Genomic DNA, 24,170 nt, shown 5'->3' on the forward strand with positions numbered 1-24,170 from the left:
TCACCTGACATGTCACCCATTGTCACCCATGCATGTTTGGGATGCTCTTGACCGGCATATACGACAGTGTGCACAAGTTTCTGAAAAAAAACCAGCAACTTTGCACAACCATTGAAGAGGAGTTGACCAACATTCCACAGGCCACAATTGACAACCTGATCAACTATTTGTGAAGGAAATGTGTTGCGTGAGGTAACTGGTATCAGCATCTTGATATGGCACACCTGTGAGGTGAAATGGATTATCTCAGCAAAGGAGAGATGCTCACTATGCCAGATTTAGACTGGTTTGTGAACAATATTTGAGGGAAATGGTGATATTGTGTATGTGGAAAAAGTTTTAGATCTTTGAGTTTATGTCACAACAGATGGGAGCAAAACCAAAATTGTCATGTTTATATTTTTGTTGAGTGTATATTATTTCCTATTTATTTATTGCATTTGCATGTTATGCAATCGACTGCCAAGAAGAAGGTCTATATGATATGTCTGCTTATTACAGGTGAGGACTACCAGGAGTGTGTGTCAAAGAAAATAGAGACACTTCGACTTTTTGGAGAGGCACCACATAAAATGACAACACAGGTCACTCGTACTTTTGTGGCAGCGCGTGCATTTCTTCAGGGCCTACATATAAGTCGAGAAGTGGTGGGCAAAGTGTTACAGGTAAAACTTCCAATTCTTAAAACTGTCAGAGAACCTTTGTTTCATTTACCAGAATTTTTTTTTTTATTTCCATATCCTAAAAGATTATTTTAACTGATTTTGAAAAAAATGATGGATGGATGGATGGATGGATGGATGGGTGGATGGATGGATGGATGGATGGATGGATGGATGGATGGATGGATGGATTAATTCAGATGCAATTATGGTTGTAACATATTTTATTGCTAAATGTATCTTTGCAACTCTCTGCAGTGATGCCCTTCACTCTGCTGCTTGATCTAAAGCACTCAAAAAATACTTTCACTTGCCAATTCCATCACTCCATATGAGCAGTATAAAGCTGTGGCAGATTAATGTTGTTAAAAGCAATAGACTATGAAGTATGGCTTCCAGTGTCGGAGCATCAGCCCCTGCAACACCCGTTAATGTCAACATCTAACTGAAAAATGTCTCCTGGGTATGCAGGGAGGGTTAATATGTCCCAAGAGAAATTGTTCGTTCTGCACGTAACACAAGAGTATGGCTAAGACTCTAGCTGGACGAAGAAATCATCGTGTGTGTGTGTCTGTGGGGGGTGGGGGTGTTCAGTTTTGATGCCACAGCTAAAACTATCTCTAGAAGGGCACTGGAAACGTACAGTGGTAAGAGAAATTGCCTTTGGAAGAATGCAGACATCGGTTTTCCCAAAAGGAACAAATTAATTTAACAATCCTTGATAAAACAACAAAAAAGGTGTTAAAATGATCTATAACAAGCATTAAAACAAATCCAAAACTGTAAGACCTCATATAAGGAATCTTCTCAATTTGTGACCTTGCTGCCACTGGAGGAAGTTACAGAGAGCTAAGTAGCATAGCCTGGCATGTTTCTCTCTCCCACTGTTAATGGAAGCAAAGTGATGCGCACATGCTCACCAGCTTAGGTGCCCCTTATATTTAGGGGGGGGTCCACATGAACCTCTGCGGCTTGGCCATCAGACCATGTGAAGGAGGAGTATCAATGTTGGCCTCATTCCACAATTACAATCTAATCACACCCAAACCTGGCCGGTAGTGGTCCAAGTACTCTTATTGAGTGTAATGCATTTTATGCCCTATCTGCTATGTGCATTTGTTTTCGCCACTGTACTAAAAGGGATCAAGCAGCTATAAAAGTGTAACTAAAAATAAAACTATTAAAAAGTTATATACCCTTCTTCTTGATTATAGAGATAAGGAAAATGCTGTGATCCAAGTGGAAAAGCGTTGACAGCTGGGTAGTACATGCACATAACCAACTTGCGCATATATTGTATGTTATATGTACATTTTATTAAGCAATGAAAAGGTAGCAGAAATGTGCTTCTTGTTTCTCTTGAGTAATATAATATGTCTTTACAGCAGTCACAAAGGTAACTCACAGAGGTTTGGACTCAAATCATTTTACTTACAAACAAGTAAGACTGAAGGGACAAGTTTATCTCTCTTAGACTCAAATTATTTTGACTTATACTGGACTTGGATAACTTTAGTTGGACTAGAACCATTTGCTTGAGAGCACTTGATATCGGATACTCAATAGGAAAGGAAAGGAAAAATTCCAGGTTTTGTCAGGTTTTGTGGAAGTTAGTTGAGGACCCAAATCTAGAAATGAGGAGGCAGAGATGAGTTCTTGCAGATTTGATTTGGATGCAGATTGAAACAGAAACTCAAATTCAGGAACACAAAACAAGAAATCAAATCCAGGAGATGCCAGGGGAGATACACACATGAGGATCAAGGCAATGAAGAGAAACCAGGGCTGAGCAACTGCATAGTAGGAGTATATATGGGAGGCAAAACAAAGACTGGGTTCATCAGCTGACAGGGAGCAGGTGTGAATAGAAGCTAGAGGAAAGGAGACTGGCACAAGGAGGCAACAGGGAGCAACACAAAAAAAAAAAAACAACACTGCTTAAAAAAAACTACAAGAGTGTGATTTGGTGGCACAGTTGTTAGCGCTCACTACCCAAGTATGGAGGCCTTAGTCCTCGACACGGGCGGCCCGGGTCCTTTCCCACATGTCTCTCCCCCTCTCTCATATCCCCTTTCCAGTCAGCCTACTGTCCATAAAAAACGAGCCACTAGTGCCCCTAAAACTAAAAAGAAAAAACCTATAATGGCAAAATGGAAAAGAAACCAATTACCATGAAAGCACAGAATTACATAAATCAAAGTGTAATTCAACACTTAAACAGAACCAAAAAATCCACAAACAGGAGAATCATGACCCCAAGGCCGGTGTCATCACGGAGGTGTTTGCAGACTGTGCATTGACAATGTAAAAGAATGTTTTTTTTAAATGTGAGGGCATGGTGTTGGGTAGGCCCCTGCTGAATTTCTCTAATGCAGAAATTATCTGTAATGTCCTCCCTGAAGTAAGTCAGTTTTCAACTTGCCAATTTGTTAGATACAAAAATCCATTCAAAAATCAAGACAATTAAATTTTGTATGCATTTCTGACTTGCTGGAAAGTACTGTACAAATAACCTTGACCTAAAAAGTCACGGTGAGCCAAAAGAAAAATTGTGGTTTTGCAATTTCTTAAATAATTAGCAATTTTTACAAAATGAAGGCCTAGTTATTTTGACACCAGGTCATTTGCCCACTTTTTTTCCAAAGCTGCATCCAGTTTTATTTCGCTAAATATTGTACCTTATAGGAATCCAGAATGCTAAACTAAATCTAAGCTCTATTTTTTAAGGGGGTTAATGTGTCTCAACATCTTAAATGCAGGTTTTAAACTATCTGAAAAAACACCAAAAGTTTCAGTGCGTTTTGAACAAAAAAATATAGCTGTGCAGTAAAAGAACATTGTCTCTCACAAAGGAACCTTAAAAAGATAATGCCTATTTAAATGGAAGACGATTAAAATGTTTATAGACAGAAGAAGATCTGAGCTGGATCTGAGCAGTTCCAGTAAAGCATTAATTCTCCCTTTCCTTTGCTCCAGGTTATGCCAGCTGCTTTTTCCTTAACTTTCCCTTGACTATGTTATTCTCTTGGGAAGGGAATGTTGGAAGTAGGCCATGTGCTGGACAGCTGACTCTAAAGGAAGGCAGTCTAGATAATCTCGGTCTGAAAAGCTGTGTAAATGGCAAAATACAAAGTATGTGCTAATTACACACTGCAAAAATACTGAGACAAATATAAACACAGAGCCGTGGGTTGTATAAAAGTGTTGAGGTTGCAACAAAAACAAGTAAAAAACATCTTAGTAAAAGACATGAAATGTAACAATATGTAGCATTCAGAATGGTTAATTTTGAATGTGTACCTGTGTATTTGTGTAGAGCATCTATCACCCAAGAGACAAGGGTGACTATGTTGCTCATCTTAATAGATGACTACTTTTTCTCATTAGAAAACCAGCAAACACAGGACAGATGGAGGACCCAACCTCATTAGTTCCTCTAATCTGTTCAAAATCTTTGCACTGGAATAACCTTATTGTGAGCATTGGAGCAGTACTTCATTTTCTGTAATATACAATAATTTGCCTTTATTTTGTAGCCTTAAGAGAGATTTTGAATGCTCAGAGAAAGTTAAAAAAATTTTGTACAAATTAGACTTATTGAAAAGCATAAGAATCCGACAGTATAAAAAAACTCAGAGAGCAATGGCATCATGGTGTTAACACAACAATTCTACAGATTTAATAAGTCAATTAGCTTTTGCTTTCAATTGAATCAGCTGGCACACCAACTCATAGCTTGCAAAATATAGTTTGAAATAGTGTTACCTGCAGTTACCTGAGTTTCATACCCAGGGGAATGTCTTGCATAAATTTATGTCCTGGGTGAACTCCTTTTGATTCCTCTCAACTAATTAAAAGGCTGAAATTCATCCGAGTATTGAGGGTAGGGACAATGCATTGTAGTTGCATTCAAAGAATGTTCTGACATTATATTATTTTACAGCTGTACACTGTTCAGGTTTTCCACGATATTTGTCTATCTTTTCTGGATGAGAAGTGTGATCTGCGCAGTGCACAGCTACTTGTGAAGTAAACATGCTACTAGTTAACTTTTTGCTCTGTACAGCCTCAAAAAAATAAATTAATAAAAAAATAAATCCAGCACTTTCTCTGGTATCTCTTTAAAAGTGTCATGATGGGTTTCTAAGAGAGTAAGCCCAAGATGCACAAACACACACGGAGACACTGGGTAAAAAGTCCAAAAGAGTTTATTGTGGCACAAACATGAATCATGAAAAGGGAACAGTTCAGGCAGGGGGCTGGTTCACTGGGGTCTGTGCAGGGAAAGGGAGATGGATGGAAGCTGAGTTCAAGTGAGGCTAAGCATCAAGCTAGGCTTAGCCTGGCAGACCTGAGTTTGAGCTTCCAGCTCACTGCAGGGAACAACAGGGGAAAACACGAAGGATTTCTCAGGCTAAGCTTCCAGCTCACCGCAGGGAACTACAGGGGAAAATCCACATTGGAACCTCTAGGGAAACTCCTCAGAGAAGTCGTCAGGTTTCACCACGTAGGAATCTTGGGTTGGCTCACCAGGGCAGATTAGCTGGTTAGTTCTCCTTTGAGCTTCAGGCTTGAAACTGGTTTCCAGTGATGCAACTCTCCCAGAGCTGCAGGCCAGAGACAGGTTGCCAGAGAGACAGCTCATCCAGAGCTTCACGAGGAGACAGGAGGTTAAGCTCATCCAGAGCTTTCACGAAGAGACAGGAGATTAAGCTCATCCAGAGCTTTCACGAAGAGACAGGAGATTAAGCTCATCCAGAGCTTTCACGAAGAGACAGGATTCCTGTGAGACAGAGACAAGGAAGAATTAGAATCTGATCTCACACTAGAGATAACGAGATTCTTCAGTAGCTGAGGCTCAGGAAGCTAACCAACTAAGATCAACACTGCGGCGTGGAATCAAGGTCTGAAGTCACCTTATATACTGTGGTCCTCCTGATTAGTAGATCAGCCACAGGTGTGTGGGAGGCTCAGCTCAGGAGGACCCACGGCGCACTCTGTTGGAGGCAGAGGGTAATCTCCAGAACCTTGATAGTGACTCCAGCCCTAAAGAAAAGACAAAGAGAGCAGAAGAGGATCCTCGGCGCCCTCTGGTGGGCAAGCCTGAGGATCCCAACAAAAAGGACTTCACATCATAGGAAAAATGTTGTACAGCTACAAACTTAAGATGTTTTGAAATAGTAACTGATTAATAACAGAGCATAGTCTAACACTGGTAACCAGCTCTAAAAACCAATCTAACCATCTCTAAAAACAACAACACAATAATCAAATTTTAGGGGTGTATACAATAATTTTATTATTATTGTCTGGATTTTTGAGTGTCATCACTATGTGGTATTTAGATTTAAGTAAAAATTTTTAACAATATTTTTTTGTATTATTTTCAAAATAAGAGCTACCTCTAAAACCATATAGGTAAACCAATGTAAATTAAATTCCTACTTAAGTGACTGACCCTTTACAGTTTTAATAGGCATTTCATTGACCTTATTTGACCTCAAGTTTTATCCCAGTATTTCTCTACTCTTGGGCCTTTTTCCCGCTCTTTGCTGTACACCACCCTCTCTGACTGTTCTGCTCACTAAAGAGCAATCAGCTGACTCATCCCTAGCTAATGAGAGCAATAGCATGGATGAAAGAAGAATAGAAAAAAGGAGAAAGAATTAGAATTTGACTAATGTAATATTAGTTTTCTTTTACCATGCCTTGATGCACCTTTTGTTTTCTCTCTTGCACAAATGACTTTTAACGCACTTTTGTCCTATTTATGATCTTGATTAAGTTTCTAAAAAAAACACACCAATGTGTTTCTTTTTTTGGGTTGATCTAGTTACTTTTATGGCAAATTGGCTTAAACACATTCTATACTTCATACAAAGAATGTGTTTCTTTGATTGCTATTATCCACCTACTGTTGCCCTATTTCTCTTCAAAGTTTGATCAAATGTGGTTTTAACTGGGACTTCTTCTGGAGGAGGAGTTTCCAGTAAAAGTCTCAAGCGGGCCCAGATGTCAGCTTAGAGGAGCTTTGTATGCGTAGCTGGGTTCATTCCATCTCTTTCCTTTCTCCCTCTTGCACAGACACACACGCTTCATACTTCTTGAGGTTTTGTATGCATAGCTGTACTCTCTTGTGAACAGAGCTTACTGGTATTAACCCAGTTTCAGTTTTCACGCACAAAGGCCTCTTCTCCTATGGGAATAGCCTTGTGGTATAGGGAGAAAAATTGAACTGGCAGGAAGGACAGAGTAGGGGACTGAGAACACTTGTATCAATGTCAAGGTCTTTATATCTCATGTTAAAAGAAAAATAAATTTTCCCAGTTGTGGTTTCTGAGGAAACAGTACAATAATAAAGTCTGGTGCAAACTCAAAGGTCACCAGTTGAGGTGAAATCCCACTGCTGTGGTGGCTATAACTGGGTCAGTAGAAAAACTTTTTCCAAATTAAATAACATAGAACATTTTATTTTATTTTTTTTTTCCAGCATTTTATTGTCATTACACTGTCACAAATATAGAGCAACAAAATTAACTATCCCATCCCCTAGGGGAGCAGTGGACTGCCATTGTACGGCACACGGGAGCAGTGTGGGGTTAAGGGTCTTGCTCAGGGATCTCCCAAAGCAGGAATTAGCATGAATGGTCGATTCTAAGGACCCACACTGGCAGCTCATTCCCCCCAGGCGAACCCAGAGAAATCCAGGCTTCTGTTTGCAGGACTGGTGACTTACCCCTTAAGCTAGCCAGCCGCTATTTTTTTTTTTTTAGATTCATTTCTCTAGGACAATATATGATTTTCAAAAAGAGGTCTAATATCTGGAGTAATTATCTTATGATATCAGTTTTTTTAGGGAAAGAAACCTGCTAGACCGAACATTGTTTTGTTTTGTGTTTTTCGCGGCACCACTGTTTATTTTTTTCCTGTGCTTTACTACAGGTACCACTAAACCCTAAGTGCTTCAAAGCCATTATGAGGATGACTTACTGTCCACACTGTCGAGGTATGCCCACCGCTAAGCCCTGTGCAAACTATTGCACCAATGTCATGAAGGGCTGCTTTGCCAACCAGGCTGACCTCCACACAGAATGGTCACATCTAGCAGGTACGTCTTCATGCACACAGTGCCAACTGTCTAACATTACATGTATTCATACCAGGCATCTATATACAGATGGATTACGCTTAGAGATGTCTTAACTTGAACTAAATCTAGAGATGCACTGATCCAATACTCAAATCGGATATCGGCTCCCATATTGATTAATAAGCTGCATTGAATGTTGGGTGGATCATTTCCAATCCAGTCATTTCAATTAATATCATACACAGTAATATAGTTACAGCGAACTAGCGATTACAGTTTTACGATTGCAACACTGATTACATCATCACACGAAAGCTCACAGCAGCTAGTGATTATGTATACCTGTATTAATCTGTTATCCTTTTTTAAAAATGTAATGTCAAGCATAATACCTTTCAACGATAGTGTTTGATCAGTATCGGGTAACTTCAACCCATTTATCAGTAACGGATTGAATGGAATCATAGGAATCCGTGCATCTCTAACAACATCCATGCTGTCTTTCAAGGGGCAATGATTTGAATGTGTTGAATTATTGAAATGAATGGCTAAATTTCACTTTTGGGAATAATAATGTATTTAGAAATTAAATTGAAATACAGCTTACAGCTCCGATGTGAGTCAATTGCAATTCTGGGATGTTTGGTGCAAAAAAATAAAATTAAATTAGCAAACAAATTGGTTTGGGAATTTTAAGGTGCTTGACAGTAAAACTAAAGAATAACAACAATATTTTGGTTCACTGATTCTCAAAAAGAAATCTGAGACAGAAGCCTTTCACCTCAGCCTGCCTCCATTTAAGATGCTGTTACTTTAAAGTTTTTTAAATGACTGCAAATCATTACATAGTAGGTATGTCATGTGGTGAAATACTTGAGTTTACAATTCATCTGCAAATCAAGGTCTCGGGGTCTAGAGTCAGGAGGAAGTCCCAGTGCTTACAGTCCACTGTAAAGTTTCCACAGTAAGAGAGAGAATTCAGTGCTCCATGTCTTCACTGCAAGCTAGAAATAAGTCAACATTTCTTAAATTAAGTATATTTAGCCTTAATTTGCATGGGTAAATAAGATGATTTGCCAATGTAATGAGTTTTTTTTTTCTCCTATAGTAAGACAATTAGATAACTAGCACTTGAAATAAAACAATGCAATTTTTTTCTTATTTTAAATGTAAATTATCTTGTTCCATTGGCAAAGTCTCACCCCCTCAATTCAAGAACAAATCCACTTATTTTAAGAAAAAATGGCTTATCTAGATTTTTTTCCAGTGAATTGTTGGTCAACTGTGGACTTTTTAAAATCTACAATTAATACTGCCGCTTCCAAGGATGTTTTCAGAATACTTCACATTTCCTTCTGCATACGAACATAATGGAGATGCTGGTTTCATTTCACAGCAGAAATTGACAGCTGCCCAGACCAGCTACCAAAATCTGGTTCAATGTCTATGGTATGACTGTGGTTGATTTTCCTGCAAATTGGCCTGAGCTACAGTAAACCCTATAGAATCTACAGTATATGAAGTATTATCAAGAGGAAGATGTGTTAAGTATTAAAATGACCCAATGCCACAATCAACCAGCCTAGGCTTTTATTAAACCTCAGCAGATGATGATCCCCTTCATGCAATGCTGCATTGATGTAGTAATTAATGCAATGGATAATCCAGTCTAGTACTGAGTCCAGACAAATGAAAATACTTTTAAGAAACCTGACATCAGTTTTATATATTCTTTGCATCGATCTTATGTTATAATGACATTTTCTGAAACACTGAACTTTGGATATTATTAACCTGTACCCCATAATAACTTGACATATTTCTATATGGTTGGTTATAATCTTACACTAATGGTCTGAATAACTTCTGTTTGCAGCTTTTTCTTAATTTGCAGTTAGTGATTCTGCTTGCAACATTTTCCGTTTAAATGTGTTTTGTGTGTTAGCACATTTATTTGTTTGCAGTGAGTTTTATGTGTTCATATATTTGCATTATGTTTGCATTTGCTTGTGATTTCAGCAATTCTCATTGCAGGATTTCTTTTTCTCATTTTGTGTTAAGTCTAAATATGTTGTTTGTTAGTTTTTTGTGTCTGCTAGTTTTAGTTGTTATTATTGTGTTTGCTGTGCATTAAGGTTGTTGCAGTGGATATGCACTTTTAAGCCCCTTTATTTAATTTATTCCGTCATTTATTTTTTTAAAGAATATCCTATTTGTGCTATGGTTTAATTTTAAATATGGTAAAATACCAAACTGATTTTTTTTTTTTTTTATCAAGAGCTAGGAGTATAGACTTATCCTAAAAAAATTTAACAGTAGTCTATACATCCTTCTTTTAGCGAACTTATATAACTTATAATGTTTGCTTTGGGTTTCAGTCTTACATTTTATAAATAAAAGGTGCAGAACAGCTGCCCAAAGTGTTGTACCAGAAAAATAATTGGTCTTCTATTGGTTCTTCTTTTATGCTTACAGATACAATGATTGAGGTGGGAGAGCATCGCTTGGATGATATGGATAGCGTGATTCTTTCCCTCCCAAATCAAATATCAGAAGCCCTATTTACCATGGAGGATAATATGGCAAGCATCAACAGCAAGGTTAGATCATGCTTTGGTTTACACATACTACACATCGATACAGGCTTTTTAAATTCAATACTATTACCGATAATTTTTACATGAGTCTGGCTGATCCCTGATATATGCAGCAGATTTTTCGGGGTGCTTTTTTCAGGCCAGTATTTCTTTCTTTTTGTCTATTTGCATGATAAAAATTATACAAGGATATCAAATGTGACACAAGTCTTGATTAAAAATGAAAGAAACTTCTACTAACAAATCAAACAAAAACACTAAAAATGGATATCAAATATAGGGGAACGGCAATGCATGGACCTTAAGTGACTCAAGGTATGAGATCGCATTGTTGCATTAAGGCAGCTTAATGCACAAATGAATCGGCAAACATATGGGAGTATCAGCCAATACTAATACAAAGAAACGCTGTAAATATCAGCTAAAACAATGAGCTGGCTGATGTATCTTTTTGTGACACAACTTTAAACCAGCAAGTTGTAAGTTTGGCCCTAGTATTACCTTCATTTGACCAGTTGCTTTATAGGAAAATTTTTGAGGAGGTGCTCAGGAAGGGAACCGTTTGCAAGGAGAGGTGAACAAGCACAACATTCCTATTTTCAGTGAATATGAATAAATACATATGCATATATTTACACATCCATAGTGTCAGCTTTGAGTTCTGGAATATCTTATCTATTGTCATTTCTTCTCTGCATGTTCACTATGCTTACATCAATAATTGCTCTCCAAAGTATTAATATTTATATGACCTAATACCTAAATTTAATATATTTAGTTTTTATTTATTTCTGATTACACTAAAGACTCCTAGATGACTTACAAATTAACTAGGTATATATTTACCCTGTAAAACACAAATTTGTGTTCTGAAAAGATCATGAATTCTGTATTCATCATCTTTAATGTTTGTATATTGATGTGAGTAATTAACTACAGCAATTCTGTTGCCAGTTTATTGTTAATATACAAAAAATTGAAGTGTAAAAATAGTCCACTTGAAAGTTTTACTCCTGCCTTCTATCGCTACTACTATGACTGTTTTACCTTAACCATTACCAGTATATTACTAACACTAACCTTAAACTAAAGTCAATTCACACCATACTGTAACTGTAAACTGATTCCCTAACAATCTTAATGGAGGTCCACAATATTAGGCCTAGCCTTTGGTCACTGCAAGGTCTATTGGTCCTTAAAAGGTTAGTAAATATATATTAAAAAAAAGGTCTTAAATAGGTAGCATAGACAAGTAACCCTATTTTTAACAATTTTGGCTTCATACCTACCCATAATCCCAGCCTAAAATCCACATAAACCTCAAACATGACCCCTGACTCTAAAACGGCACTTCCCCTTATGGAGTCCTGGACCCGCAAGAAGCACTCGGTCCCCACAACGTGTTATGTTTTCCAGAAAATAGCTTATGAGGACCAATGAAATGTCCACATTTTACAATGGCCAGACCTCATTTTGCTGGCAAAGTAAGAAAAATGGTTCACACGCACACACAAAAGTAGACTGTAAAACAAAAGTCTCATGAGCCTCTTAGATTTTCCTTGAGAAAAAAAATCTTATTAAGAGTTCAATGGCCAGGACAACTACTGCACTGCCATAATCAGATCATGTAGCCAGAATGGTTCAAAGTTTTCTATCTAAGGAAAACCAATTGATTGCACCGACTCATTGACTCGAATGCAATCCTCACACCACGCATGCTTGTGGCAACAGTCAAGAGTTTTAACAATAACGGTAACAAATGCATGTACTAGTTTCTCAGCATCACCTCTGGACAGGATATTTCAGAGTTTTTGCAAATGAAAGAAAAATGTAAATTCTGGAAACCTCTTTGATATGAGATTGAAATGACAGGTCCTTATCAACCATAACACTGAGGTTTTTAATAGATTATATCATCAACAGATTGAACATTCCTTGCATTCACATTCATACAAATTGTGACTACATCCCTGTCTAACATCCTGGAGGTGTGGACTTCTATTCCTCTGGGTGAATTTAGAAAGGCATGCCAAAGCATGATACCACTATAGTACTGTATTTTCACGACTATAAGGCGCATATAAACGTCTTTTTTTTCCCTCAAAATGTGCGGCGCGCCCTATGTATGTTGTTACTGCGGACGTTGTTGAGCCCACCATGAGAACGTTAAAGGGGGAAGTGTAGGCGTGGATTGTGTATAAAAGAACAGGTATGTGCTTTATGCAGAACTCCTCATCTCCTCATTGAGGAGATGATGAAAGAGTGGCTGAGGGAGGGGAATGTAAAGAGACCAGGTGGTTTTTTCCACTCATCACCATCGCTGTTAATCTGTGACTCCATGCGTGCCCATCTCACAGCCGATGTGAAAAACATGGTGAAACAAATGAACGCTGTGCTTGCTGTTATTCCAGGAGGTCTGACAAAGGAACTTCAACCGCTCAACATCGGTATGAACTGGCCGTTCAAAGTAATGCTACGTTCACGCGTCTGCTGCTTCATTTTTGCTTCCTGTACCAGTTAGTTCTGACACGCGGCTGAAGCAGCTTTGCTGCTCTAGCTGCGCGGTGCAAAAGTGTGCCTGACGCGCGTTTGGCGAAGCTACTCTATCCTTTCTTTGCCTTGCGGCTATATTTGCTGTGATCAGTGGGAATAAACTAGCTTTAATATGTATTTAAGTGAGAAAGTCCACCTGAAAACTTAATAATTGCAGTCAGTTCATCCTGCAGTCATGATTGGTTTAATGAACGAAAACCCACATGGAGAACACTAACGGAGACAGAGGAAAGTTTAACAATGTTTATTTGGGAAACACACACAGAGTTAATCAGGAACTGGTTCTGGTGCAGGTCCGGGACTGGTTACTCTTATATCTGGAGAGATGAGAGTTTGGTTAGCCAGCTGGTTATGCCTTGACGAGTGAGTTGAATTCTGATCGTACCTTGAAGAGGNCAACATATTCTGCCGGCAGATTTCTGCATTTTAAGTTTATTTATGCGTCAATAAACTGTTTCAGAGGAGTGATCACAGCGCTCTGTGTCATCAGCGATGTGTCTGTCTCATGGCCAGCTCCCAGGTTTGATTAATACTTTATAAAAATTACATGAATAAAGCACAAACATACTCAGTTTTGCTCCCGCTCTATTTTTAAATATGCAGTTGAGATATTTAAACTTAGTAGAGGACATGTACCTGTATATAAAACCCGTGCCCTATAATCCTGTGCGCCTTATGTGTGTGTGTTAAATACAGTAATGGCACACATAACTGAGACTGCGCCTTTTAGTACGGTGCGCCTTATGGTCGTGAAAATACGGTATTTCAGTGAAAATTCCACTCTCCTCTTTAAAATCTCCGATTCCTTACAATGACCTATGCCATGGTGATGGACTCAGCTTCTAAATCTGCTTTTTTAGTAACCAATTAAATAGTTGCTAAATATGCCCCTTTGACCAACTGACAACATTCTCAAAAAGGATATATAATATAAAAGGCAAGGAAGAGTATTTCTGAAATGTTTATATTCCACAACTTTATTAAGGCCAACAGAAAGTCCTTCACCAAAGCCTCTCTAAATTTCCCCACATGACCACATTTTCTGCTGTCTCATGAGTCATCCAGTAATTCATATTTGCAGAAGCAGACTTGTGTGTTCCTGTTGACATATTCACTTATAAAGTATTTCAAGGCTTAAACGGGCTTGTAAAAGACGTTAAAAATAACATCTCTGAAAAAGAGTCTCAATGTCTGATATATTTTAAATTAGCTAAAGTAAATTTTATGTTTGTCTTTCTGTATTTTTTCTTTATGAAATGCACTCAGAGGTTCTCACAACATTTATACTGTTGCACTGCTTCTTATATCTAGAGTATAATAAAAGGGAGTGAGTTATGAGTCACAATGCAGCCTACAGACAGCTTTTATTCATAAACACCTATGGCTTTCAGTAGCAAATAACAACAGTAAGTTGTTTAGTGAAGGTGGATATGTTCGGCTAGAGGAAAAACAAAGCGTCCTCTTTGCTGTTTTTCTAAAGGGCCAATCTGGCCTAAAGTGAGCTGTGACCTGGTGGAATGTCCCTCACTTTTGTCAATATGCTAAACAAAGTGTTAGCTTTTTATTCCAATTTCTTCATAAAATCACTAGTTTAAAGTCAAAAGACATTCACATTCTTAGTTTTATCCCAACAACTATGTACAGCACTACTAATTTAGTATTGAAAATAATTGAGAATATAGTTTCACTAAAGATATGGCCACGAACATTTAATCCTTGCTGCTCATTCCTAAATATTCCCCATGCATTGTTTCTAGCCTGTGTAGTCCATGAGGACAAGTAAGACTGAAGGAGCTGTGAATCGCCATATGTATGAAATGCACTGGTTGACTCGGGTCATGCAAATAACTTGTTGCACCATGTGTCTCGCTTGGTTTCCAAAGAAAATCATTTTTCTCTTTATACCGAGAAACACTGTTGATTCAAAAATGTTTCACACATTACTAAGAAAACTCAATTGTGTCACCCTTTAATTAAGCCATTAACTTGTCCTTCTGGTGTTTCCCCCACCTTCTTCTTCTCCTTTCACCAGCTGTTCCAGGCATGTGGCAGTCTCAGCAAAGGAGGAGCCACTGGCTCAGGATTTGACGACATCACAACCAGAAAAAGTGCTGTGACCGACAGTTTGGGAGGTAGCAACAACAAATTGGCAAATTCGGTTAGTATTTTCCCACCTGAAACAATTCATTTACCTCACCCCCGAAAGAAAGAAGAAAAAAATCAAGCATACACTCCTGCCTTAAAACATGTAACTTTTAGATTGTCAGAATTTATTATACTGGAAATGAAAGTCAGTCAGAAAAATGCACACTTTTGCTAATTTCTTTATAATTTTTAATACATGTCAAATCTGCTTCAGGTGACTGACATCAACATAAAGCTGAGAGAAATGCGACCATATTGGATTTCTCTACCAAAGCTTCTTTGCAGTGACAGAGTTGCCAGTGGCACAGGGGCTGAGGACAAGTGTTGGAATGGCATGAGTCGTGCCAGGTAAGGATAAAAAAAAAGAAAAGAAAAAAAAGGTGTGCACTTAAAATAAACAAACATGTTACAGCGCATCAAAAAACAAAAATAATTTCAAGGAGGAAGGCTAATTTCATACAGGTTTATTTTGTACTTTATTTTGTTATTATTACTACTTAACTAAATTTTAACCATTGCTGGTTTTAGGCATCCATATAAGGGATTAAAAATGTAAAAGGGGACTTGAAGTATCACATACGTTTCTGAGGCCACATGTTTAGGTCAAACAAAGGCAACATCACCAAATTTATTTTTGTTTTATTTATTTATATTTTCCAATTTTGTACAGAAATACAAAAACATTAAATCTTTGTGACATTTTTTCTGGCAATGTGAAAAAAACAGTAGAATGCTTTAATGTCCTGACCCATGGAACAGTAGAAATGTAAAAAAAAAAAAATCCTAAAATTGGAGAGTGTAGTAGGCCCTATTATCAGGAATGATGATAGATAAGGTGTCACCATTTTTGCCTCATAAATCAACACATACCGAAGGTTTATCTCAGTTTGTGACATGTATTGCAGCATAGTGGGCTAACAGGCTCAGAGTTGTCTGCACTGAAAGTAAGGCCACTATGCTTATTTTTTTGTAATCGAATCGGTCCATGACATAAGAGCCCCAAGGGCTCTGTCTAACGCATTTCATGACAAGGTAAATAAAAAAAAAAAAAATAGACTTAGACGAACTGTATTGTCATTTCGTATACACAGTGTACTGTATGCAAAACGAAATTTCGATGCATACAGCTTTTCGACAGTGAATGAGCAGCAGCTTAGCAGTGGAATAACCATTTCTATTTATAAAGTGCAGCAGTGATCAAAATGTAACTAGTGTAGGAGAGACATGGTGCAAAAGACATTGATGTGGAAGGCTCAGAGCAGTGCAAAAATAAATAAATATATATTGTGCAAAATAGAGTAGAAACACTGAGTTGATTTCTATTTTGAAGATTCACCAAGTATTGCAAGTAGGATGTTTACAGTGGGATGCGGTATCTCGATTTGTGACTTGATTAGACTTTTCAACAGTTCAACAGTCTTATGGCAGTGGGGAAAAGGCTGTTGCAGAACCTGCTGGTCCTGCATCGAATGCTGGCCAAAACACTGACTATTAATGAATAATAGTCAACCTTTTTGACCCATTATGTCACATTTACCTGTTTATTTGCACATATATGTAAGAAAAGAGAAAAGCATAATGAAAACATGAAGCTCAAACCCATCAGAATCTCATCGACTCACCATGAGCAATAGCAGGTGGGGAACATATGCACTACCAGCCCACCAGCAGACAGAGAGCCAGCTTTGAAAACACGGGTGAGGTGACCAAGTTCAGAAAGATTCCTGAATGGTCAGTCTGTAAAGCAGAACCAATGGACAGAGTGATTTGTATTTTTTTCTACCTAATAAAACAGAATTCCTGCACAGGTGTGTAGCTGCCTTGCCGCGGCTGCAGGTGGATCACAGCAACATATCTGGGTCAATCTATCACCTTCAACATGGGAAAAAATCGAAAGAAAAAGAAATGGACATGATTGGCAAAAAAAGATGTTATTGTTCTAACATAATTATAACATATAACATTTCCCATTTCTATTTCCTAAGTTGTCCATACTTTTACACAAACTACTATATGAAATCGTGGCTCAACCTCTGTGCAAAGGTGCACATTTTGGGATTTTTGTGTGAATTAATTCAATACAAAATTTAATTGACATTAAATTGAACTTGAGCAGAAAAGTCTCTTTATAGTGCATGTTCTTTTAAATTTGTTTTTAAAATCCATCCCTGGAAAAAATAACATTTTACTATTCACTAAATTCTTTACGAATGGGTTCTAGTTGAATATTTTTTTTGTCTGTATAACAGGCTGTAAGTCATTCAAAAAAACTGCTGAGTTTCCTTTATGTTTAAGGGTTTTGTATGATCTTAACAATGGAAATGATTCGGGAAAACTCAGGTCGCTGAAATAAAATCCCACCACTTTTTGCAACAAAATTATAACCCACTTTTCTTTCACAGCAACTTCAGTCTTTGATAAAACAAAAAACTGTAAATGTATAACTGTAAAAAATATTTTGCATCTACTCATAAAATACAATTATTATTATTATTTTTTTTATGTTTATAATCTCCAGGTATCTGCCTGAGGTGATTGGTGATGGCCTAGCTAATCAGATCAACAACCCTGAAGTGGAAATTGACATCACAAAGCCAGACATGAAAATACGGCAGCAAATAATGCAGCTTAAGATCATGACCAACAAACTGAAGAATGCGCTCAATGGACGGGATGTAGACTTTCAGGATAACAGTGAGTAAACTGAAAAAGATTGTTTTTGTTCATACCATAAAATGGGTCTGTTTTGATGTTTTACCGCTGAGACTCTACTTGAAATTTTTTGAAGGTCTTGAAAAATTCATATATTGGGACTTGATTATTAAAATGGTTTTCATAAATCTGAATGTCTTCCATAAGATGGAATTAGAAATTTTTGTGTGATAGGTAATCATGTTAGTAATATTTTGAAAAGAAAATACATTTGGAAGGAAATTATACTTTGATGTTAATCTAATAGCATGTTGTAAAATAAATAACAATACACCACAGTATTAGAGATTCTTTACCACTATCTTTTTTAAGAAAAAGTGTACTTTCAGCTTGAAATTCCTTTAATCTAACAGTTATCTTTTTAACAAAGATACATGGTCATATGTGGTTAAATCAAAAAACTGATTCTCAGACATTTGAATAATTAATGTTATAACAGGATAATTGTTTTTACTGCACTTTTTTATTTATCTATTTGCAACAGCAGCAACAGTTATATACACATATATTTCAGAAGTGTGACGTTATTGCGATTCTACCTTACCACACCATACTGAACACTTGGCTTAGCTTTGTGGCACTTCCCCTCTGACCAGAATGGATCATTAAAATTTTGAAATATGTATTATTGGAGGCGATCCATACAAAGTCCCTGCCAACTTTTTTCAACACATTTCTTCAACTCACAGGCTTATACATATATCTTATGCACAACCTGTCCTCACTCACAAGAGAAAATCTGAAAGCATTTTAAAACTCAGATGCCTATCTGTATTTCACACCTGGCTGGGTTATTGCATTGCTCAGAAAATGTATTGCAAGATGTCTTCTCTGTTTTCTGAAGTTTTAGAAGAGGGAAGTTAATTTAAAGATCTATAAACTTTAAATACCAAACACATGATAAACACAGAAACACCAATCTATGCTTGTGTTGTAGGTGATGATGTGAGTGGATCAGGAAGTGGCTTGTGTTCAGATGAACTGTGCTCCCGGGGGCCACGCCTTATTGTCCCAGTGACGGAAAGACCCATGGTCTATGCCTACCCACCAAGGAACAAGGAAGTGAGAAGTTCAGTGTCACAAAGCCTCCCTTCAATCAGCATCCTCTTGCTTCCACTGGTCATCCTGCTGCTCCAACGATAATTGATATGAAACTCTTCTTACTGGGACTGAGTTTGGGACATGGGGGACTGGAGAGTTTTAAAATGGATGGAGGAAATGTTGGGGGTTGGCTACTTTCCCATTAGTAAGCAAATAAAAGAGATCATAACAAAGTCACTCAATAGACTTTCTTTGGTTTTAAACACCACCCACTAGTAATCAGCCGTGTTTCTGTTCTTCTCTTTAATTTGCCCATATTCTACGCCACTGTTAGAGTTTGTCTTTTGCTAATATGTTTTTTTCTAGTGTTTAAGTTTCCTGAAATAATATTTTCACCTTAGACATTAAAGGCCTATACTGCTAATGGTACTATAGATTTTGACTTGATGAGAAGAAGGGGAAAGGAGTGTTATGGCAACCCCTTTTTGCACATTTGATCACCACTTAAAATGTGTAGGTTTAATTTATTTTATTTTATATTAGAATTTATTAGTAGGGAACTAATTGAAATAATCAAATCCTGTTTCCAAAAGCAAATGACACAAACTAGATATTTAAAAAATCTATTTTTAGAAGGGATAATCTGAACGTCATGACCCATTAGACCTGTCAATGCATTAGGCTTTGCGGTGTTATCACATATAATCTCTCTCTGTGGGGGATGTGAGCTCATGCCATCAGCACTCTCCAACAGTTTATCTTTAATCTGCAATAAAACTTGTCACAATATTCACACAGACAATTTTCTTCTACTGAGGGGAGCAATGCATCTTGTCTTCCATTCCATACACCCACCACTCCCCCTTGCTCCCACCACTTCACGTGTAGCATTAACATGAAGTCCAATTTAAAACAATGTGCTCACATGACTGGATAGCCTCAGCTGACACAGAGTGGGAAAGAGTAATTAGTTTTACGCCAGCCCATGTGATAGCAGAAATGTACGCAGAAGCAGAAACACATATTTCCTGCAGCACTTTGTTCATAACTTTCCTGATTTTCACAGCAGGTCAGTTAAATATGCAGAGAATTTTAGTGCTACAGGGTTCGTATGTAAGTGTAGCAAGGATCATGTTCACGATCAAGGCAAACAATGCACGTTTCTAGAATATAACATTTTAATGCAGTGTACATATTTTGATTGCTTTTTTGCTTTCTTGGGGAAAGAATCCAATTTGCTCTCCCTCTTCTGTATGTTTGCATAATCTGTTTGCCGTTTCTTTCCTTGCACGTTGCCACAAAAGTGCTGTTACCCAATCCGTCGCCTCTCTACCACATTTTTTTTGTTTTTGCTCATCAGTTGTAATTACCTGTAGAAGTTTGCTTAATGATGGCAAGATAAAGATAACAATAACAGTGCTTTATTTTGTTATTCTGACTGGAAATGTTTTTGGGAAAACATTGCAATACCATTTCTTGATGACATACTAGGGAGACATCATGTAACACATTTATTTTCAAGACAAAGTCACAGGGCTCAGTTCAGATTACTGTGCAGGATAAGAGGACAGTTTCATGTATGTAAGAGTTCATTGCCGAAATGTGAATGTGTGTTTTCGTCTGTGACTGACAAAGCGAATCGGGGACAAACTTAAGGGTCTGAATAAATCATGTATGGATGATACAGAGAGCATTTTTTTTTTAAACATTCTAGTTTATTACAATTGCTCCGGTCTCATGATGCATCACAGTGCACTGTTAAACTGACGGCAATTGGAGATTTATAAAGTCTATTTTTCAAAAATAGCATTTTCAACCACTGCTGTAATAGATCACATTATGTATTGGTGACTTATGTACAGTCAGATTAGTATATGACAGCAAGATGAAAATAGAAGAATTAAACTGATGCATTTTTCAATATGTCATTACTCCAGACGGGACAGTTCATGGAAATTCATGTTAAAAACATTATTCTATATGCACCTAGATTGCTGGAAATATTTCAACTTCATTTGGGCTCTGTTAGATTAAAGAATTTTTTTTCCTTATGTGTTAATAATAGTCTCTCAGATGATATTTTAATTGTTTTCTTTTCAGAAAAAAAGAGCTTTATTAATGAGTGAGTTGTTGCTGTTTGTGTGTTTTTCTCTCTTTGTCCCTGGACAGGAAATGTGCCTGTGACTGCCTATGATCATTTGGGGTCAATATTAAGATAAAGGGAGAATTTATGTTGGTTTATGTGGACAAAAAGGAAATATTTTAACAGAAAATGAGTAGCACAAGGGTCTCTGTTTGTGACTGGGAATATATGTGAACAACCTAATAAAAATAAGATATTACTCAGACTGTCATGGTGACACTCTAGCTCAAAGACAACCCTTTGACTTCAGAATGACTAATTTAATTTCAGTAACTCCCTCACAATGTCATCAGCTGAAATTTGCATAGCCCCCAACAAACCTTGTCTCTCGCTTCCATTTTCTGATCACATTAGTTTGCTCTCCTTGTCCTCCTACCCTTTACCAAAACATGCACTTTTATGAAGCCACTAAATGGCATTGTCTGCACAAAGACATGAGAAGGTACTCGATCAATAAGAAAGTCAACACCGTCACGGAACTGCTATTGATTTGGGAATGTTTGTATGCAGATAGATGTGGCCCGGCATGTTGACTCCTGTTTGAGGATAGTGATAAAGTGTAAACATGAAAGCTCTAGAGTGGAAGAGGAAGCTTGACAAAAGTTTGCACTGTTCTCAGGTCAGCATGTATTCCTCAACCCAGCCTCTAATCTCAGATGCTTGGTTCCTTGCAAAAGTATTCATACCTCACGAATTTTTCCACATTTGTCACTTTATAAACACTATTTTTTTTTCTATATATATATTTTTATGATAGACCAAAGCAACAAAAACAGATGTCACAAATCATCTAAAAATTTTGGTTCTCTTCTTTACAAATAAGAATATAAAGTATAAAGGTTTCCAGTGCCTGTTAGTGACTTCTGTTGTTGGGCCGTTTTTATGGTGGAAGTTCAGTCAGATTGGTTGAACATTGCAACATGGAGATTAAAGTCTTGGTACACATCTTTGTTGATTTATATGTTGATTGAATTTGGTCATTCTAGCACATGAAAATACTTTTATCTCAACCCTACCACTAAAACTTTAACTCTATATATTATTGTCATTGTTTTGCTGTTAGGTGACCCTTCAAATATTGTTATACATTCTTCTTCCTGTTTTGACTGGTTTCTCAATGCTTGCTCATATAAATCATCCCCATGGCATGATGCTCCCATCACCATCCTTTATCAGGTGATTGGTATGTTCATGATGATGCTCTCTGTCACACACTGTGGTTTGCATGTAGGCATTGTTCCCACCTGACCAGAGTGCCCTTTTCCACTTGTTTGTTCAGGACTTAATGCAAAATGTTGATTTTTTTTTTTTCAGTGGTTCTCTACCTGCCTCTATTGTATGAAAAATTTTGCAGCGCACTTATGTTGGCAAAAGTTTAATTCATTAGTTCCATCTCACAAATGAGGTCCTCTGAGCTGAGAACTTAAAAGCGTGTGTCTTAAAGGTACCAATGTATGAGAAAAATATATGCTTTGTTTTTTGTTTAGGTTTACTTTTATTTTGTTTTTATCAGATATCTATTGAGAGTTTGTTCCTATGGTGAAAACAGGTGCAACAAACAGCTGGAGGAATATCTATAACAACATGTTTCATTTGCTGTTGTACCTGAATTATTGTGTCAATTATATACATTGTAAGATTTTCAAATTTTCAGTGTCTTTTCTCTTTAATCAAATTGAAATCATAGGAAGTTGGGCAATTGCATGTTAAGGCATGCTAAGGCAAGTTTATATAGCATAGTTGTGCTATGTTATGCTGCACATGAGAGTAACAAAAAGAAAGAAAAGTACCTGTACGCAGCACCCTTCAGGTATACAAAATAAAAAGAAACAAGAATCATTGAAATAAGATGATTATATATAAAAATTGATGAAATGATAAAACAAATAGGAATATTTTAAGATGCCTGAAAAGTTCAACAGAAAATGTAACTTACAAAGTTTGACTAGCACAATCCGATCAATTTGAGTTTCTGGATTTAGAGCAGCTGAGGGTTTCAGTAGTTTTACAGTTTTCTTGGTGTTTATTTCAGATTAAGGGAGCATAATAACTAAGCGTAAGAGCTTTCTCTCTTTGTTTGGTTCTGGTTCTGTGTATGTAAAGTAGATTTGAGACAGATGTCTGGATAGCTGGATACACTGATAGCAGGTCTGGAATGTTTTTTTGAGTTCTTTCAATGATTCTTTGACTAACAGAAGTGTTTTAAAGTCCATTCTCTAAGAGACAAGAGTCACTGTCACGATTTTGATACTGAAGTGATGTGTTCCACTTTCTTAGTTTTGGTGAGGATGTGGACAGCAGGATTCTGGATCAACTGCAGCTGTCTGGTCAACTGTTTAGGCAGACCTGTCAGGACACTATTCTACTAATGATACACGTGTAAGTGAGTTTTCCAAGGTCCTTTAATCCTTGATATCCTTGGGTGATAAAAGGCACACATATTGTCTTTGTGTGCCTCCGAAGGTTCAGGTCTGAGCCAGCAACATGTATTATAAGAGCTTATAATAACAATAAAGTTACTTTTGGTTCAATAATGAAAAACATTTTTTTTTTTTTTAAACTTGATCCTAAGTTAAGGTTAAACAATTATTAAACAGTCGTAACCACTGAACAAGTTCACAGAAATAAATGCTGGACTTATCCAGAGTTGTGACCAGGGGATATTTATAATATATGGATTGAAATTTTGCAACTTTCAATGGTATTCTAATTTATTAAAATTCACTTGTCCTAACTCAAACTAACTCCACAAATGAGACAAAATGAATGCATAAGTGAGTTGTTTTTGAGAAGAGATATGAATGTTCATTGAACTGAGCACGCCATCTGCTCAAGTTGTTTTGGTGGAGCGCGAAAGGGAATTCTGCTACCTGTAAAGGGTTATTGTTTTTTCAGGAATAATATCAGATGAGACAGATGCTGTTAATTGCTGTCACTTTGCAAACGGCCACATGCTCAGAGCACATTAAATGAATTTTCATGTTTCTATTTAAAAGACTGCAGAACTCCAAGACCTCTTGGGATCATATTGGAGATTTTCACAAACAGAAATTAAACTGAGGAAATGCACCAAATACGAACCACACTCTAATATCATCTGCACACAAAAGTTTTAAATAGTCAGGTCCATTGAGTAAAAAGTGGTTACAATTGTTAAATATATGATCCAAATTAGTGTGTAATGTGCATTTTACATCTCTAAAACAAACAGGAAGAGAACCAAAAGA

At 37.1% G+C, this 24,170-nt stretch overlaps 1 protein-coding gene across 1 annotated transcript in view; it reads left to right on the forward strand.

Moving 5' to 3' along the window:
* LOC107083780 (glypican-1-like) overlaps positions 1–22,155 on the forward strand; it is an 80,753-nt gene extending 58,598 nt beyond the window's left edge. Inside the window, exons 5-11 of the mRNA XM_015373241.1 lie at positions 502–665; positions 7,605–7,770; positions 10,228–10,352; positions 14,935–15,060; positions 15,262–15,395; positions 17,566–17,741; positions 18,697–22,155. Coding sequence (XP_015228727.1) covers positions 502–665; positions 7,605–7,770; positions 10,228–10,352; positions 14,935–15,060; positions 15,262–15,395; positions 17,566–17,741; positions 18,697–18,902 — 1,097 coding nt within the window. The 3' untranslated portion in view covers positions 18,903–22,155. The remainder of the gene's footprint in view (positions 1–501; positions 666–7,604; positions 7,771–10,227; positions 10,353–14,934; positions 15,061–15,261; positions 15,396–17,565; positions 17,742–18,696) is intronic.
* The last annotated feature ends 2,015 nt before the right edge of the window (positions 22,156–24,170 follow it).

Source organism: Cyprinodon variegatus, unplaced genomic scaffold (assembly GCF_000732505.1).
Source record: "Cyprinodon variegatus isolate N-32 unplaced genomic scaffold, C_variegatus-1.0 Scaffold83, whole genome shotgun sequence".
Taxonomy (NCBI): Eukaryota; Metazoa; Chordata; class Actinopteri; order Cyprinodontiformes; family Cyprinodontidae; genus Cyprinodon; species Cyprinodon variegatus.